At 38.5% G+C, this 17,741-nt stretch overlaps 1 protein-coding gene across 2 annotated transcripts in view; it reads right to left on the bottom strand.

Moving 5' to 3' along the window:
- The window catches only part of LOC126106373 (Golgi resident protein GCP60), an 88,043-nt gene that overhangs the window by 49,632 nt on the left and 20,670 nt on the right, over positions 1–17,741 (bottom strand). For both annotated transcript variants that reach the window (XM_049912636.1, XM_049912637.1), the window contains exons 3-4: positions 14,589–14,729; positions 7,057–7,161 (exon numbers count right to left, since the gene is read on the bottom strand). In XM_049912636.1, coding sequence (XP_049768593.1) covers positions 7,057–7,161; positions 14,589–14,729 — 246 coding nt within the window. The remainder of the gene's footprint in view (positions 1–7,056; positions 7,162–14,588; positions 14,730–17,741) is intronic.

The following is a 17,741-nucleotide window of genomic DNA, read 5'->3' on the forward strand; positions in this document are numbered from 1 at the left end:
TTTCAAAGTTGTAAAGTCCTTTTCGAAACACCCTGCATTTGTGTTACATTATCGATGTGAATGTACAAAAAATAACACTGTCTAAGATTGTAAAGTTAATACAAGCAAATAGATGATATAGTTATGGATTCTTCCGTCACTTCTTGGTAGAACAATTTCTTGTTCAAACCAAAAACTGGTTCACAATGAACAAAAGATGGTGGAACAAATTGCTGTTTGTTCGCATTCCAACATTAAAATATATTAGCAAATTAAAAATGGATTATTATTTATTGCCATTAATTATTAATATTGGCAATCATCGTCACAATTCTTTTTGGACTTCCCTTCCACACAAACTAACTAGAAATGGCTTCTGAGATTTGATTTGGATTTTTTTCGTGAAAGTACTGAAACCGTGAACTGAACCATCCACTAAAAGTAAAATACCTACAGAAATATCCAAAACATAGAACTCCTAGTTCATAAATTAAACCTACTAACTCAAAATTCACAGGTCATTTTATTACTAGACACTTTACTTTCACAGATAATGTTAAAAGTTCACAAAAAATACACTTACGAAACACAGAGTCAGAGAGGAGAGAGAGAGAGAGAGAGAGAGAGAGAGAGAGAGAGAGAGAACTGCTGAACCACAGTCAGGCAGCTGCAAGCAAACACAAGAATGCTGCAGGAAACCACTAGGTGTAAGGGGATGGGTCAAAGTTGTGATGCAAGGAGTGCTATCACTCAAATAGCAGTACACAGCTACTTGTACCACAAGTGGTTTTTTTAAAAAAAAAAAAAAGCAACAACAACATGGAAAAACGAAAGGGACATTTGAAGAAAGCTGAACTGTTCCTTTTGAGAAAAATGTACTACATTCAATCATTTTTGTATGGAAGATTTTGTCTTACACTATCACATTATTTTTTTTGGTTATATCAACCAATACAAACCTGCTGAAGAAGATGTAGGGGAGTCAGTATTTCTGAAGAGAGCAGGACAAGGTGGCAGCCTAGCCTTCACATCATTCGATATCTAAACTGAACAAACAGTGAAGGAAACCACGCACATGTTGGTAACAACATGTTAAAATGTTTGCCTCATCAACATCTGCGTGTAAATGAATGAGTAGGGAAAGTTGTATTTCCCCTTGAATCACATTCAGAAGATGTGTAGGCAGCTGAAACATATTTTGTGTACAGACTGAAGTTTAATTTGGAAAGTATGTGCATTTTTCTGATTTATCTGTAATTATTGTTCAACTGGAAACAGCCGCAAAGGCTGGAAGCAGCTAGCAGTGTGAGATACACAAACTTCTGTTAAATAATTACAGTCAAATAAAGGAAAAGCGATGCTGTTTGATTTTATGCACACTGTAAACCTCAATATACAGAAAATATAGATAAATACTAAAATAAAGATGAAATAGAAAATCAACAAAATCTTTCCAAAGTGTTACAAACAAGAAACATTTCTGAATACAATGACAGTCATTTACAATAATTGAAAAGAAGTTTTGCAAACTGATGTCAAGTAGGTAACACTGTGTCGTCATAGATAACAGCGGAATTAAATGCAATCTTTAGTTCAGATGTCTGTAAACATTAATAAATAAAATTAACAGTGTGATAAGAATGATAATGGCACAGTCAATAAGTGTTGAAATAACTCTCATAAGAGCTTCCTGTTTTCACTTAAACCAAAAATAGAGGGGTCTGGTCACTGACCTCAGCAGTTAAAAAAAGGTTACTGTTCTGATGTTCACGTGTTTTTTAATGTGTCTGATTGAAGTTCATGATTGTGCATCTGTGAATATTCATGTATGCATAAGCAAGCATCCTTTGCCATTTTTCAAGAGTACTTTTACTATTTCACGTTTGTCAGTGGAACAAACATTTCTATGAGATGACATGTTTACCATTCTAATTAAGAGACAAGAGATTCTTTTTACATTTTTTATTTTTAAATTTTTAAAACGATTCTACAGTGCTTTGGAACTGGATGCAAGTAGCAGCAGCATGAAGGAAATACTTTTTTCTTACACAAATGGATCAACCACGTTCCACTACAGTATGTGAAAGCCTCATGCTAAAAGCTGTTGGCAAGCTCCTACTTTGCAAATACCTAATGTTTCCTCAGTTAATGAACACACTCATTTCTCATCAAGCCCATCCTCTGACATTAAATCTGTATAATCAGATCACCTAAAAAGAGGACAGGCACAGCAGAGACGAGTCACAGACAGGCGCAACACAAAGTGATGCTCACAATCTGGCCCCAGCAGCCAGAGACAGTGGTCATGTGTGTATGAGCTGTGTCTGCATGAATGTGTCTATGTATGATGTCCATTTCAGAAGGAGGCCTTCTGGCCGAAAGCTTATGTGTTAAGTAGTCTTTTTGTTGCACCTGTCTGCAACTCAGTATCTTCACTGTATGGTGAGTAGCAATCTGTTCTTTTCATAATATTGTCATTATTTCATTCTTGATTTTCCATTGTTTAATAAGATCATCTGCAAGAGTCGCAGGTAATAAGATGTGTTAATTTTCTATATGTGGATTCCCAATTTCATGCTTTATATCAGGTGGGAGTCCAATCTCTCAAGAATGCAAAGTCTATATGGAAATGATTTTTTCTGTCTTTCTTTGGAGTTGTGTAAACAACAATGCAACTATTCTGTTAATAGCAAACCACCATGAAGGAGTAAATGTAAGGGGAAGTGATTTACAACTTCAAGGTCTCTACAAATGCATCCCAAAGTATGTGTGGTCATCTACTTCACACAATAATCTTACTGTTCACTTTTGCCCCCCCCCCCCCCCCCCCCCCCCCACACACACACACTGAGCATGTCTCCTCAGGATCATCAGGAGCATTTTCTCTGATGTTTCACCACAGATATTTGCAGTTTCATTTTTGCTATGCACAGTTGGAGTCAGTGCAAACAAATCCTGCCCATCATGTACTTTACATGACACAGAGTCAACAGAAATCAACTATCTATTTGTTTCTTGTTACAAACTTTTTTTCTAAATGTGGAACTTCATATTCCTGTTTGAACTACCGTATTTACTCGAATCTAAGCCGCACTTTTTTTCCGGTTTTCGTAATCCAAAAAACCGCCTGCGGCTTAGAATCGAGTGCAAAGCAAGCGGAAGTTATGAAAAATGTTGGTACATGCCGCCACAACTAACTTCTGCCGTCGAATATATGTAGCGCTACGCATGCATGCTTTGTAAGCACAAAGATAAATACTGGCGCCAAAACCTCTGTGTCAGTAAATAAATTTAAAAAAAAAGTTGAAGACGAGCTTTTTTTCTCCGCCGCGAGTTTCGACCACTGCATTTTCATACATTATCCAAAGAAGTAAATACAAATACCGTATTGTTCATCTTCGAATGTAGCACAATTTCAGTGTACTACGAAAATCTGACTGGCAAGACTGTTTGGGATGTTTGTCAATATGGCCAACTCTACGTTCTGAATTTTTTCCTATCTGTGAGAAGAGATGGTTGCTAATAGGAACCTGATGAAATTTGAATCACATACAGTATTCTCTTCACCATAAGAATAATACGAATATAAACATTTTGCCATGTATTCTTTCCTGTTTGCTGCTATCTCATTTAAATCCTGTCTGCCAAATAAACTACGAAACTAGAGTAGAGTGAGACAACAGCAAACGCGGAAGAATGTACGTATCGTGTCATGTTTATATTCGTATTATTCTTATGCCTAATAGTGATACAGTCAAAAATGAAGCACGGCAAGTGACTAGATTTTTAAATCTAAGATGACTCTAATTTCTGTGCAGAATTTGATGTAATAAAGAAGCGGCCGCAAAGCTTTTCAAACTGAGAAAAATTTCCGCCCAACTCTCGTTCAGAACATGTTCTATCATACATCATTATCAAAGAAAGCAGCAGTGTAAGTAACAACAAATAGCAGTCTCTTGCCATTGTTTCGCTAATGAGACGATTCCTCTCTTTTTTTTTTTTTTTTTTTTAAATTGTACGCGGCGGTAGCGTGCACAAAAGCAAGCCATGCCGCGAGCCGCGACAGGCCGTAAACACGCACTATCAGAATGCGACAAACAATGCATGACACAGTGCAGTAATGCATTTTCAGCTTAAGATTGACGCAAACGCCTATAACAAAGAAAACGGCACTTATCAGATCAAAGCAAAATAAGCAATCGATTCAAACCAGACGAAGCACGTGAAAAAGGAAGGGCACCCGTATAAATACAGACGGAGCGCCTGACGCATAGCAACAGCTACGTGGTAAAGCTTAACTGCTAAGCTTACGACTCGAACCAAACTACTGTAGCTGTATCGTCATTCATTCGGCCTAAATTGTGTCTCATATTACAATGGACCAACTTTGTTTCGATTTGGAGGTGCGGCCTACAACTTTTCTCTCCCCTTGAATTTCGAGTCTCAAATTTCAGGTGCGGCTTAGATTCGGGAAACTTTTTTTTCCTTTATTTCGAGTCTCATTTTTCAGGTGCGGCTTAGATTCGAGTGCGGCTTAGATTCGAGTAAATACGGTAAGTCTAGTTCAATAGTCTTTTTAATGATGTGTGTTAATAAGGATAGCAAAACACAAAGAGTAACCCAAACTCCATCAGCATTTGAATAGCACTGCTACTCAATAGTAACAAAAAGGCAGCGTGGCACCGTGTGAAGCTCCTATATCCTCACGCATCATATTATTTACAGTTTTTTGGCATTTTTAAATCTGTTCTCTAGTGTGACTGCATACTGACCCACGAAGTATCAACAGTTGTGCAGTTACAGCTGGTTAAACTTTATCTAGCATTAAAATTATCTTTGCCTGCTGACAAAGTTTTATGAATAGTCACTGTTATTTGTTACGTGCGTGCGCTGGGCATAAGACTTGAATCGGACTCAGCTGATGAGCAGTGTTGACAAGATGTAGATGTGTTGAAGTGTGCATTTTGTTACAACAAGGATGAAATTTTACCCATCTTGAGATTATCTTATGTTTGATCACTTGCACCTACAGCATACCTGAACTTTCAGTGAGAGTCGAGGGATTTTTCCAAATGAAAGTGTAGCTTGAATTTTTTGAAGGGAGAACAATTGCAACAATGAACAATACATTTTATGATTTGTAATTAATTTTTGTAAATTAAAGTAAATCAATACACTGGAGGAAAGTACTGATTACAAATGGTCGATACACACACGAAATGTGGCATGTTGGCTGAGGAAAATGTTAGAAACAAACATTCATCAACAGGACAAGTGCTGGAGGACACTGGAGCAGAATGTCATTTTCTCCATCTCCCTGAGTTCCGAAGCCTGTGAAAACTCAGCTGATTTCATCACATAGGAATGTGAAAAATGAAAAATTACGTTGTTCTGCAAACTTTTACACTAAGTAAAACTATTCCACACTGTATTAGTACTACAGTTATTGGCTTGTTCTCTATCAGTATCTAATGTAGTCAGTACTTCAGCCACCAAAAAATGTCAAACATTTATTTGCCACAACTGTCTTCCCCAACTCTCTGCTTCTCACCTCGTGCACTGATCTGCCCCTCGCCGTATGTTTTGTACTGCCACGAACAGCGTTACTCAGTTGCTGCTGCAGTATCGGTTACTCTCCCTGTTTTGCTGTCACTGCTAAGACATTTCCAGAAAACAAATATCATACTAGACTAATTTGGGACCACTCTATTGGAAAAGGCACTTTCAAAACATGTTTTTTGTACCAAAAAACAATCTGATACATTTGTATAGATATTTTGGCAAACTAGTGATGCTGCAAGAGGATGTGACTTCCGGAAATACCAGTATTGAGCCGACACGAGAGTGTAGCACGGAAAGAGGGCCTCAAGCAGTAGAGGGCACGGGCAATCTGCTGGCAGTGGAACACGCCAAGATTGCTCAGGACAGTTACAAGTGTTAACCTGGAAAAGTAGCAGGTTTTCTTGTTTCGATGAGGTTGCATGATGGGGAGATACCTATATAAAGTGTCATTACCTTTATGGCATCTGCACTGCCAGTTTGGCACATTTCCATGTAGATTTTCATTCTGCCACAAAGGTACTCACCGAGGTACACTCACTGTGTGACTGTTGTGGCAGTCATTATCATTGTACAATGGAAGTTAATGAGCTCTAAAGCCTACAGTTTACAGTACATCTACCGGGGGGGGGGGGGGGGGGGGGTCAGCTAGTCGGGACCTGTGCCGTATGTACATACAAGCTGCTGAACGAAGTTTTACAGAATGAGGTTTTGACAATGCTCATCTGTCACTGGCCTGAATTTTGGTACTGTAAAGAAACTGTGTTTTAATGATTTAATCTTGTTATTCAAAGTGCATCATTTGTTAATTATAATGAATGGTGATCTGCAACCTTAATTATTATATTGTTTATTTATGCTTTTAAGTAAAATTTTGATGTATTTTGTAGGTGTCTCAAACTATGTTGACTATTCACTTGCAGTTTCAAATAACTTTGTTGAAGTTATCTTACTGACACCTTTAAACTACTTCAATATTTATAGCCTTAAAGTACTTGTTGGCAACTCGCCACAATTTAACAGCTATTTCACAAGAGCTTAACCGAACAATTAAATGCGCTCACGTTACCCTCAAGTGCCTTATGTAAACTGTTCGTGTTAAAAAAATTTGTGAAATTCTTTGGCTGAGGGTGGACTCAAGTCACTTACCATTCCCGCATCTTTTGACCATTTCCCAATCCGTCATTATCTGCTGACACTGAGCACTGAACAACACACACATTGAGCAGTATTTGTCTGACCCGACACCTTCTACAAATTGCAAAAACGAGATTGCAAATACCTGCCAAAACATCGAGTAATCTGTGCCCGACGACTCTTGCGGCACACCTGTGGTGACAACTTCATGGAAAAAAGAAAGATTAACAGACTGTTAGAGACAGGACAACTTAACAGTTTGGTCAATAGGTGTTGTGGCAATAAGAAATAGGTCACTGTACACATAAACAATGGGATGAGAGACGAATGAGCTACACTAGCTTCTATAAGGAGCAGACGCGTGGCGTGGCAGTGACTCACCTCTGCAGCTCCTGCTTGGCCCTCTCCTCCTCCTCCTGCTGGCGAGCCGCCTCCTCTAACCTTCTCCTTTCATCCTCCTCTCTTTGCCTCTCCTCCTCTTCTCGGCTGGACAGATGCATGGAAGCAACATATTATACACGGGAAAAGAAGGGGAGTTTGTACAAAAATCTTAACGGGCAAGTATTGTGAAGCAGTCTTCCAGAAGAACTTCACAATTCACTACACTGTTCTAAATAATGCAAACATTACAGTTCAAAGAAAAAACAGAGAATGAAAACACTCTACAGCTATACAAGATGGTGGGCACCATTAAGTATTTCACAAATAGCTCGATATATGTCAATTACATTTTCGAATGGTGATAAATAGGAAAATGTGAGCAACTGGCTATGTATTTATTCATTTTTTTTTTTTTACACTGTTTCCCAGTGAGTGACATTTCAGTGCATCTGCACAACAGGAGTACAGTTATACATTTCTCACTATGCCCAGTTTACACTGGAGCACACACCGGCGAACAGGCATCACTGAACAAGAATTCTGTCTGGTGCAACAGTAAGTGAGAGCAAGACAACGGCACTTGGCCATGTTCGGTTCACATCGGCTGGTACTCCCCCGTGTTCCTCCAGTTGTCGGTTTTTTTAGGTAACTGTGAAAGTTCACGATTTCTCTGCTTCGGCACTAGCAGTATAAAGAGAATTTGTCTGTTGTCGCATTTACAAACTACTTTTGTTTTTTGGTCTGATGGAATTACATTTTGCTAGAGACGTATTGAGTCTCAATTTTATCTTCAGTAAGGATAAAAGCTGAAGTAATGAATTAAAATTTGAGCTAATTCCTTCAGATCACTAGATCATATTTACCTGAGGTACAGGCAGGATTTCCTGTTACACAAAAAGCTGAGGTGCCATTCCAACGTTGGAGAGCCTCTATAGTATTGACGATTTCAGAAGGGGGAAATCACGATGGGCTGGGGTGTGAAATTTGTGTTAGGGAGGGCACTGGATGAGGGTAATCCATCCAGATGTGTTAGCCACAATGCCAGGGTGATTTTGCGGATTACATGTGTGCCTAGTAAGCTCTCAAGTCCCAGCCTAGGCACAAAATTTAATTCATTACTTCAGCTTCTATCCTTACCACAGACTTGTGTTTTTGGAGAGAGCTGCACGAGTGACACAGTGGTCTGAAGAGAATGCAATGTTCGTGAGAGAAGAGTGTACATAACATAGGTGCTTGTGGGGTCTGAGAGATCCACAGCACAAATGCCAAAGTGAAACTAATACAATTGGTATACTCCAACTAAACTCCTTTGTGACTGACAGATTGCAGTATTGCCAGTGAGCAGCCAGCCATGCTCCACAGGGCGCTGCATGCACCCAAAAAACGAGCAACACGGCAGAGCACATGTTGCTGGAGAAACAACTACAATTGGCTGGCCCCTACCACTCGACGCCTTGAAATGTCAATGACAAAGTAATTTAAATCAGGGTACAGAAAATTGCTGAAGCACTCAAAGGTCCAACTGGAGATCTGACAAAGGTGATAAATTCATTTGATCCTTCCTTCAGGTGGAAACGTAATTTATCAGCAGGAGCTTTGTATTTCTTTTTATTAAAACTGAACAGCACAATGAACTTCCTTGAAAGTTAACAGGTACAAATATGCATCCATTATGTTCACTAAAATTAAAATTGTATGAAGACCTGATCAATCAGGTTCCTTACACTGGTAGAAGTAACTGCATGCCGGATGATCACAGTTATTTTAAAGGTTTCTAATCAGAATAAATAAAGATGATTTCCCATAATTACACTACCTCCTTTCTAACGAACTATACAGCAGATTTTATTAAATAACCTACTTAATAGATTGAATGAATATTTCACATTTTATTAATCATACTTTATTGACATTTATCTTCATTATATGTAGTTGAAGTGAATGTACAACAGCTACTGAAATCCAAAGCACTTTCTAATAACCACAGTGTAAACGTCAGCCTTTCTACAAGTTAAGTTGATCGTCAGTAATTAGTGTGCCGTTTTCAAATTTTCTCCTAAGTTCTAGTGAAAAGCCAGTGAGAAGCACCGTCTGATACAAGTCTGAAGTTTTAGAACAATGCTAAGGAAGGCAGGAGCTGCAGGTGTGCTATCTTAATGCTTGCGTACAAGTTCAGGCACCTACATTCTTCTTCTCCTTACCTAATTTGTTTACTTCATCAAAAACAATGCACTCACCATTCAAAACTAATCCAATCTGAATATCAAAGCTTTGTGCTGTGGTTATAAGTGGTGATGTTATCAACTGGAACACATGTGATAATTATAAGTGACAAAAAACAAGACTGCGGATGTTGTAAGGTTGTCACGTGACACTCGCTCTCTTCTAATTTCATCCGATCCTTTCAGTGTAATGGTAGCGAACACTGGCGAATTACCAATGAAAGCCCATTCGCTTATGTCCATTTCCATTTGCTCCCATGTAAACCAGCCTTTAACAGTTGTGAGAAAATGTTCACAAAAGGTGACTAATGTGCTAAATACGATCTTTGATAGCAGCAAACCTTGCAGTTTCTGCACTGTTAGGCAAACAAGGTGAAACAGGGCTTTTCCGGCAGTCTCAACTTTCACACTGAAAACCTCATTTATCTGGACTGAGTGGGCCATATTTAATCCGGATTACTGAAAAATTAGGATAATATGAAAATATTCTACTAAATGTGAAGCTCTTATAGGCACTACAATATACAAATCCTTTATTTTGGCACGAACAAGAAACCCCCTTTTTGATATTCATCTTTATAGTTACTGTAGTCTACTCACATTTATTTACTGAAGTAGTGTGCAAATTTCTTTTGTGACAAACTTGTGTGGTGTTCAAGAAAAGCACGAAAACAATAGATGTTTCCCTAACGGCAGCACGAAAACAATAGATGTTTCCCTAACATCAGCTCGGATGGATTTGTTTCTGGCTGACGTTTTCAGAGGACATAACTTCTTCAAATTAGTTTTTGAAGTTTTCTGCAGCACTGTTCCATCCAAAAACACTTTCACCTGTCACTGAAAGCTAGAATATGCCATGAAGAGCATTCCATCTTTCCAACTGACCTTGGCTAACTAAGAAGTTAGGATCGTTGTCGTTTAGTTCGTCATTTAATTTTAACACTTTTTCCTGCAGCGCATGGCAGGACATCTGAGCACCAAGCACTCTTTTCTCACAGAACCAAACAAATAATGCTTCATCCAGTGTTCATTTCTTGCTTTCCTTATTGCACATCAGTCCTGCAAACTGTATTTAGTCATCATTTTGAAGCACAAGCCTTCAATTTCTTTGCAGTTCCAGTCCGAGACAGTCACTGTCCCTACACCACATTCTGCAGCTATGTTTTTCCACAATTTTTCTTTGTCTAGTTTAGTGCTTCCAATCTCTGCCCTTTGAAAAACGGACTTTCTTTCACACTGAAACCATTTCAATGATGTGCGCTAAAAATACACAACAAAAGAACAACAGCGGTACAGCTTCGTAACTGTGTAGGAAACAGTTCTACACAGTTACGAAGCTGTACCACTGATGTTCTTTTGTTCTGTATTCTGCTGTAAGCAATGGGAGTGCCAATCTCTATGCAACCTGAGGCACCACCGTAAGAACTGTACATATACATTACTGTACCAATGTACAACCCATACTTTCACATAAAAAAAACATGAATCCCGGTAAACCAGAAATCTGGACTAATGAGTACCAGATAAATGAGGTTCTTGCATACTTAGCATCTCATCACTTTTTGTGGAAAATCTACCTGCAACACTAACAAACAAAGTGTCATTTTTGAGCACTCTCGACTGTCATTATAAAGGGTATTGGGTTCCATGTCCATAAAGTTATTTTTACTTCAATATCCTGATAGATACAAAAAGTTATAAATATTTGACTGTACAACAAAATATTGATCTCACTTTATACCATAATTTGGATAAAACATAGATTTTGATACCTTGAACCATTCATTAAACATCAAGAGTACAGATACTATATTACACACCTATTTAACAATGCTTACCAGATTTTCTTGCTAATCACTCATTTCAGAATTTTATTAAGTTCTGGTAGTTAATGAACTTTGTATGAGTTATACTTCAGCTAACTAATTTTCACATCTAAAAAAGCCAATGTGACTTCACTGGCGTGACTCTTCTGACTCTTCAACTGAGACAAAAATGCTTGTGCTTTTTAGAGTACACAGCTTGAGTGGTCTTTGTACCAACACAACAGGGGAAGAAAAAACAACAGATAAGGAGGCTACATCCACTTACAGCAAGCATCACCTTATCTTATTTAAACATCATTCGAGCGGGCTGCATCCTGTGTCAAGAAATATTAGGATCTTACTAGTGATTATTAACCTCAAAATTCTGCATATGCCGTAGTCTGCTTGCACCCACGAACATTATGAATGGCCAGTAACAGATCCTTATGGTCTACGTTTGGCCCAATTTCCGCTTCCCTTTACCTTATATTCTTCTTTCAACCCTCTGGGTTCAATTATACCACAGTCAAGCTCAGACTTTTCCTCAGTTTACTCCTTAGCAACTTGCCAATATTTCTTCTTCTTTTGTGTCAGTTTGCAGTGGGCCACATTATTTCAGCTGGCCCTTTCCTTGATCTACAACCTACAACCAACTCTATGAGCCTCTCTTCTTTCTATAGCCTATGTCATGCCAATTTTCAACCTCAAACACTGGTGTGTTCCAGTTTCTTTTTGAAAAGGTCACATTCCTAACTGTCTTTGTGATGCTTCAAGGTTTAAGATCCTGTTGAACTTCAAAAATGAAAGACTTTTTTGTTCCGAAAACAGGTAAAATTCTGTTTAGTCCGTGTATTAGGGCTTATTGTGTAGTTCTTACAAAGAAAGCAATCCTTTACTGCTCCATGTCTGTCCCCTTTTTCCACATGCAAGTAAAGCTTGCTAAAATACTGTCTTCTGTACCAGTCATTCTCTTTTTCAGGACCTAAGGTCTCCTTTAACATCTTAAGATTCCAATTTCTCACCCAGACATCTCCTATTCACAACGAGACATTCTGTTGCACACAAAGCCTCTTGCTGAATGAACGAACAACAGCTGCCTGGGACTGCAGTCATGTGTGCGCACGCGCGCGCATGTGTATTTATTGTTGACAAAGGCAATTGGCTGAAAGCTTCAAGTGTGAAAATCTCTTTATTGTGCCTATCTGCGACTCATCATCTCCGCTATATGGTGAGTAGCAACTTTCCTTCTCATAATATTGCAACAACACCTAAGCTTGACATTGAATGGCATAATTCATTTATTGCAAACACCTCTAATTAGCTGATATATCATTTCCATCTTGCTGATCCTAGATGTGAAGGGTTCTCTTTCAGCAGTGTTCGCATCTATCCACACTCTCAGGTACTTTTTTTGTCCATCTGATTTTTCCCTCTTCTATATTTAGCCCCGCAAACACCGTCTTGAAATTAGTTATGAATTCCAATTTCTTCAAAGAGATCTGGAGCGTCACCCACAGCAATCAATTCTCAGGTCTGTTTCCACAACCCATTCTGTCACCACCATTGACCCATTTCTTACACAGTTCCTTGAACCACTCATCAATGCATTTTTCCTGCACACAGTTGAAAACGAACCTCGATTGCCTGTCTCTGCACAAAACCTATCCTAATCTCGAAGGCAGCTTTAAACTTCCCTCCAATTTTCACTTTACCAATGGCTTCAGTCCAGGTCGTTGGATGATTCTTCTTGTTTTGCTGTGTATGTTCATTTTTTCCAACACTTGGAATAGTGGATTTCAAACAACAAACATCTCATTCCTGAACTTCAGATACAAAAGTACAAATTTAGGGTTGATGAGCTGCTCAGCACAAAAAGGTCCCTTCCTAATGCCTACTTGATATTCTTCCAGTTGTGAGGAAAAACGCCCCTCTGCTTTATTAAGGATCTGCAAACCTGTCAGTTTTTTTACTTTTTCCCTCTGAATACATGAATTTTTGTGGAAATTCCACCATCCATAACACTGAGACAAGCTAACTCAAACAGAAGCTCAGTAGGAGCGATCAAAGTGGAAATGTGAACGCAACTGTCACCTGCACTCCTCACTGCCAGAATGAAGTATCAGCATGATAATTGGTTCAATTTGGAACAGAATAATTGGTCTGTGGTAAACTGGATTCTTTTTAAAATGGTTTATTGTCTGGCACAATCACACAAAATTTCAAATTACAGCTGCCAATTTCAGTCAGTGTGTCTTAAGAAAAGCAGCAGTTCAATAACAAGTACGTTGATAAAACCACACTGTCAATCTCCATGTGCTTGTGAATGAAATATTGCTCCCTCTTATCACCATAAAATTATGACTGCTGAAACCAGTAATTACCAGAGGAAATTTTATGCAGTTGTGCTGGACAATAAATCGTCTTAGAAAGAATTTTATCAATCACAGACATCTCCGTTACAACTCAAACATTTCTCTTTCCAAAACTGATAATTTGTATAGTGACATTTCAGCTCATACCAGGCATATCTGTAATCTGTAAGTTTTGGCACCTCAGAAAATATGGCAGTGCAAGCACCGATAGTCTGGACAACACAGAAAATTGTCAGTGGTTCCTGAGAGTGTCACAATAAAAATGAAATTATATTTAAAAATTATGGGAGGTGGTTTCCTTGAACAATGTCTGCATAGCTGACAAAGCAGTCCTGTAGCTGCATTCGGAAAAAATACATGCATTTATTTGCCTGTTTTTTTTTTCACCTAATATAACATTTTATATTCAATTTCTTCAAAGTGTGAAACATATTTTAGGAATAAGAAAGGGTCCATTTAAACACTGTTACTGATGGTGTCACTTCCAAGCCTCACTGCTTCCTGTAACCACGAGTCGTGGTGCATATCAGCTGTGTCACTGCTGTTCCCAATCATCCATTTGCTACCCACAGTTGCCGGCATCTCTCTCTGTAGTATTGCACTTTCTCATCACTTTACACATAAAACGCTTGTTGCATCAGAAGTATGGGCTGCCTGATGACAAATGGGTGTTTTTCCTTTTTTTCCCCTTTCAAAATCACAAAAGGAGGGAAGATATTCGTGCAACGGATTTACAAAAAATAAAGTAATATTTTAGGCACTAGAAGAGCTTAACTGCCTATGAGCAATATCTTATATTCTTTTAAAATAAATGTACATACAATAAATACTTCATTAAATCTAGGAAGCCCCATTTACACAAAACTGTTTAAATTTTAAAAGATGTGCCACATAAAGGATTAAAGAAGAAATGATGTTTCCCAAGATTTACCACTGACACATGACACAGCCCATCCTAGGGCAATGACATACAAAAAAATTGCATGCTAAATTAATATTTCCCCATGCCTTTCCGTTTTCTGCAGGTTTTTGATGTGTTTGGTTAAACAAAACAGAGCACAATGAAAGACAACACAGTAGCAAAAAGTAAAGTAACGTGTAAACTTTAACTACATATTCCATAAATTACTTACGCTAGCCTCTCCTTCTCTTCAACATCTCGTTTATGAGCTTCAATAAATGGAGCGAAGGATGGACACAGATTGTCTAGCCTCTCCACAAAGTTACACATTGCCTCCTCAGGAGACATGGTACCCAACTGCTGCCACGCCAACCTGATAAAGTGAAAATGTTATTCCCATAGTGCCATAAATTCTAACTGGCTACATTACCACATATGCTCTAGTTAAATATTATAGTATCGAACTATGGAAACTCCAGGTAGGAATATCAACAATGTAGGAAAAGATAGACTGCTACTTATAGTAAAGAAGACATGTCAAGTTGCAAACAGGCACAAGATGCTGGAGTTGGCAGTTGTGTGCACATGAGCTGTGCTTGCTTTTGTGTGTGTGTGTGTGTGTGTATGTGTGTGTGTGTGTGTGTGTGTGTGTGTGTGTGTGTGTGCGCGCGCGCGCTCTCGTCCGTGTGTGTGTGTGTGTGTGTGTGTGTGTGTGTGTGTGTGTGTGCGTGCGCCTCTCTCTTTACTGATGAAGGCTGTGGCCGAAAGCTACATGTGAATGTCTTAATCATGCCTATCTGTGACTTGCCGTTTCTTCTTTGCAGTAAGTAGGAATCTATCTTTTCCTATACTGTAAATATTATAGTATTTATTTAGTCAGTTCCACATTCCACAGATCATATTCATGATAAATATTATGAAGGGTAATGTGTGTACTGAACAACAGGTAATAGAAACAACTAAAAATATACACTTATAAATAAGGCCACATGCTGCACATTCACACATTTCCAACTAGCTGCTTGTTTCTATTCATGAATTCCTCTACATTACAGAAGAAGCTGTTACAGGTAGCACAACATTCACCTGCATATTAAAACACTTGCCAGATGTCCAAAACACACAGATCAAACATATAAATATTAAAAATCTTTGAATATACATTAATAAATGTACTGCCAAAGATAGCTGCTACTGCCTATACTTTAAGGCTTGAAAATGTCAGCAGTCCTGAACACCAAAACACATATCCCCAAAATTGCATTACGTCATTCGACAAAAACATCGTATGCCACAAACATAAATTATAGTGCTAAAACTAAGAGATTAAGATTATTCATTACTTACATGTTGTCATTTGAAATGTCTATGGTGAATAGTTTTTGTGGAAATTAATCCATACTTAAATAAGAGTGTGTTAAATGTGCACATTTTCATAATCTACCATTAGATTGAGATGTTTACCCATGACACATGCACATCTCAATCTAATGACCCTCAGCTTAAAAAATTATGCTTTATTCGTGTAATGTATAGCCTTAGATGATCCTGAATAGTGGAAAATCTTCCAAGCTGATACAAATTGTGATGGGACTGAACAAATAAGATACTAATTTACAGTCTTTCCTTCACATACTAGTTGTTCTTGTGGATTTCTCTAATATTTTCCACAGAATGTGCAGAACCATGTTTTTACAGACGGCTTCGCACTGTTGAGATTGATCTATTATCAATACTTTCTCAGTATCTATACCCAGTACAGTGGTGGAACAATAAAATAAAAAAAAAAAAATAAAAAAAACTTGGAAAGTTATAAAATAACAGAAACAAGGCAATTCAACAGCTGTGAAAAGCAGAAAGCAAGAGGGAAACTACAGTTATTACATTTCATGACGGCATGTAGCTGTACTGTATAGCTTAATGATGACTGCATCATCTTGGGTAAAATATTCCAAAAACGAAATTTTTCTCCAGTCAGATTTCCTGATGTAGATTGCTTTCAGGAGGATGCTGTCTGGAGAAAAGGAAATTTGGCATTCTAAGGTAGACCAAGGAATGTTAGACCCCCTTAATTAAGTGAGCAGGCTACAGTACCAATCATGTTGGAGATTTAAGAAATGTCTGATGGGACAAAATAAATTATTTACAGACAAGTCATTTAAAGAGATCCACGACAGTTGCAGTGGGCTGGGAGACGCAGCTTGGTGCCACTACTGCAACCAGTCACATTAAGCAATTTTGTAAATGTCTCTATGGCAACACCTGAGTGTTACCAGAGTTCGATACACATCTACAGTTTTCACCTACAATCATTTGCACTTCACAGCTGAAAGCTGGCAACAGTGCTACCAGCTGTCAGGGATCATCTTACTTTGATTCGATAACAGTTCATTAACCCTTTAACTGCTCTGGACATGTTCGTGCGCTTTTGTACCTGTCCCTGTGTGTTCTGTATGTGTTTACGCGTGCCACCAGTCCTTCTATCTGGTACTCTGAATGTGTGAACCCGTAGACACATTCCGAGTGCTAGGTAGAAGGACTGGTGACGTGTGTAAACACGTTCAGAGCACACACGGACAGGTACAAAGACACATGCATTAACATGTCCAGAGCAGTTAAAGGTTTAAGTCAGGTGAAAATTTGAAACTTCCTGGCAGATTAAAACTGTGTGCCAGACCGAGACTCGAACTCGCAGTAAAGCTGTGTGGACGGGGCGTGAGTTGTGCTTGGGTAGCTCAGTTGGTAGAGCACTTGCCCGCGAAAGGCAAAGGCCCCGAGTTCGAGTCTCGGTCCAGCACACAGTTTTAATCTGCCAGGAAGTTTCATATCAGCGCACACTCTGCTGCAGAGTGAAAACTTGATTGTACTGGGTCACTAAGATTACAGAGTAAGAAAAGGAAAACAAGGTGAAACACTAAGAGAACATGAGGAAAGCAATGAAACAGCAAGTTACCTCGTAAAATTTTGTACACAGTACAATTTAATCATTACTAACACTTGGTTTAAGAACATGAAAGAAGGTTGTATATGTGGTAGAGGTGTGGAGACACCGGAAGTTTCAGGCAGGTTATATAACATTATGAGAAACTTAAAAAAACAAGTTTTAAGCCAAAATACACTTTCTGTCAAAAATGTAGACTTTGACCATAATTTATTGGTTACGAACAGCATATTAAAACTGACAAAATAGCACACAGGCTGGAATTCAAGGAAAAAGAATCTAGATAAACTGAATGTACCACAGGTTGTTTAGAGTTTAAAAGGAAACATAAGGCCATGTTGGACTGTAACAGGGGAAAGAAGTACAATAGAAGACAAATGAGTAGCTATGAGACATAAAACAAGGAAGATAGCAGAGGGCAAAAAGGAAAAAACAAACAAGATA

The sequence above is a fragment of the Schistocerca cancellata genome, chromosome 10, assembly GCF_023864275.1.
Source record: "Schistocerca cancellata isolate TAMUIC-IGC-003103 chromosome 10, iqSchCanc2.1, whole genome shotgun sequence".
NCBI classification, from domain to species: Eukaryota; Metazoa; Arthropoda; class Insecta; order Orthoptera; family Acrididae; genus Schistocerca; species Schistocerca cancellata.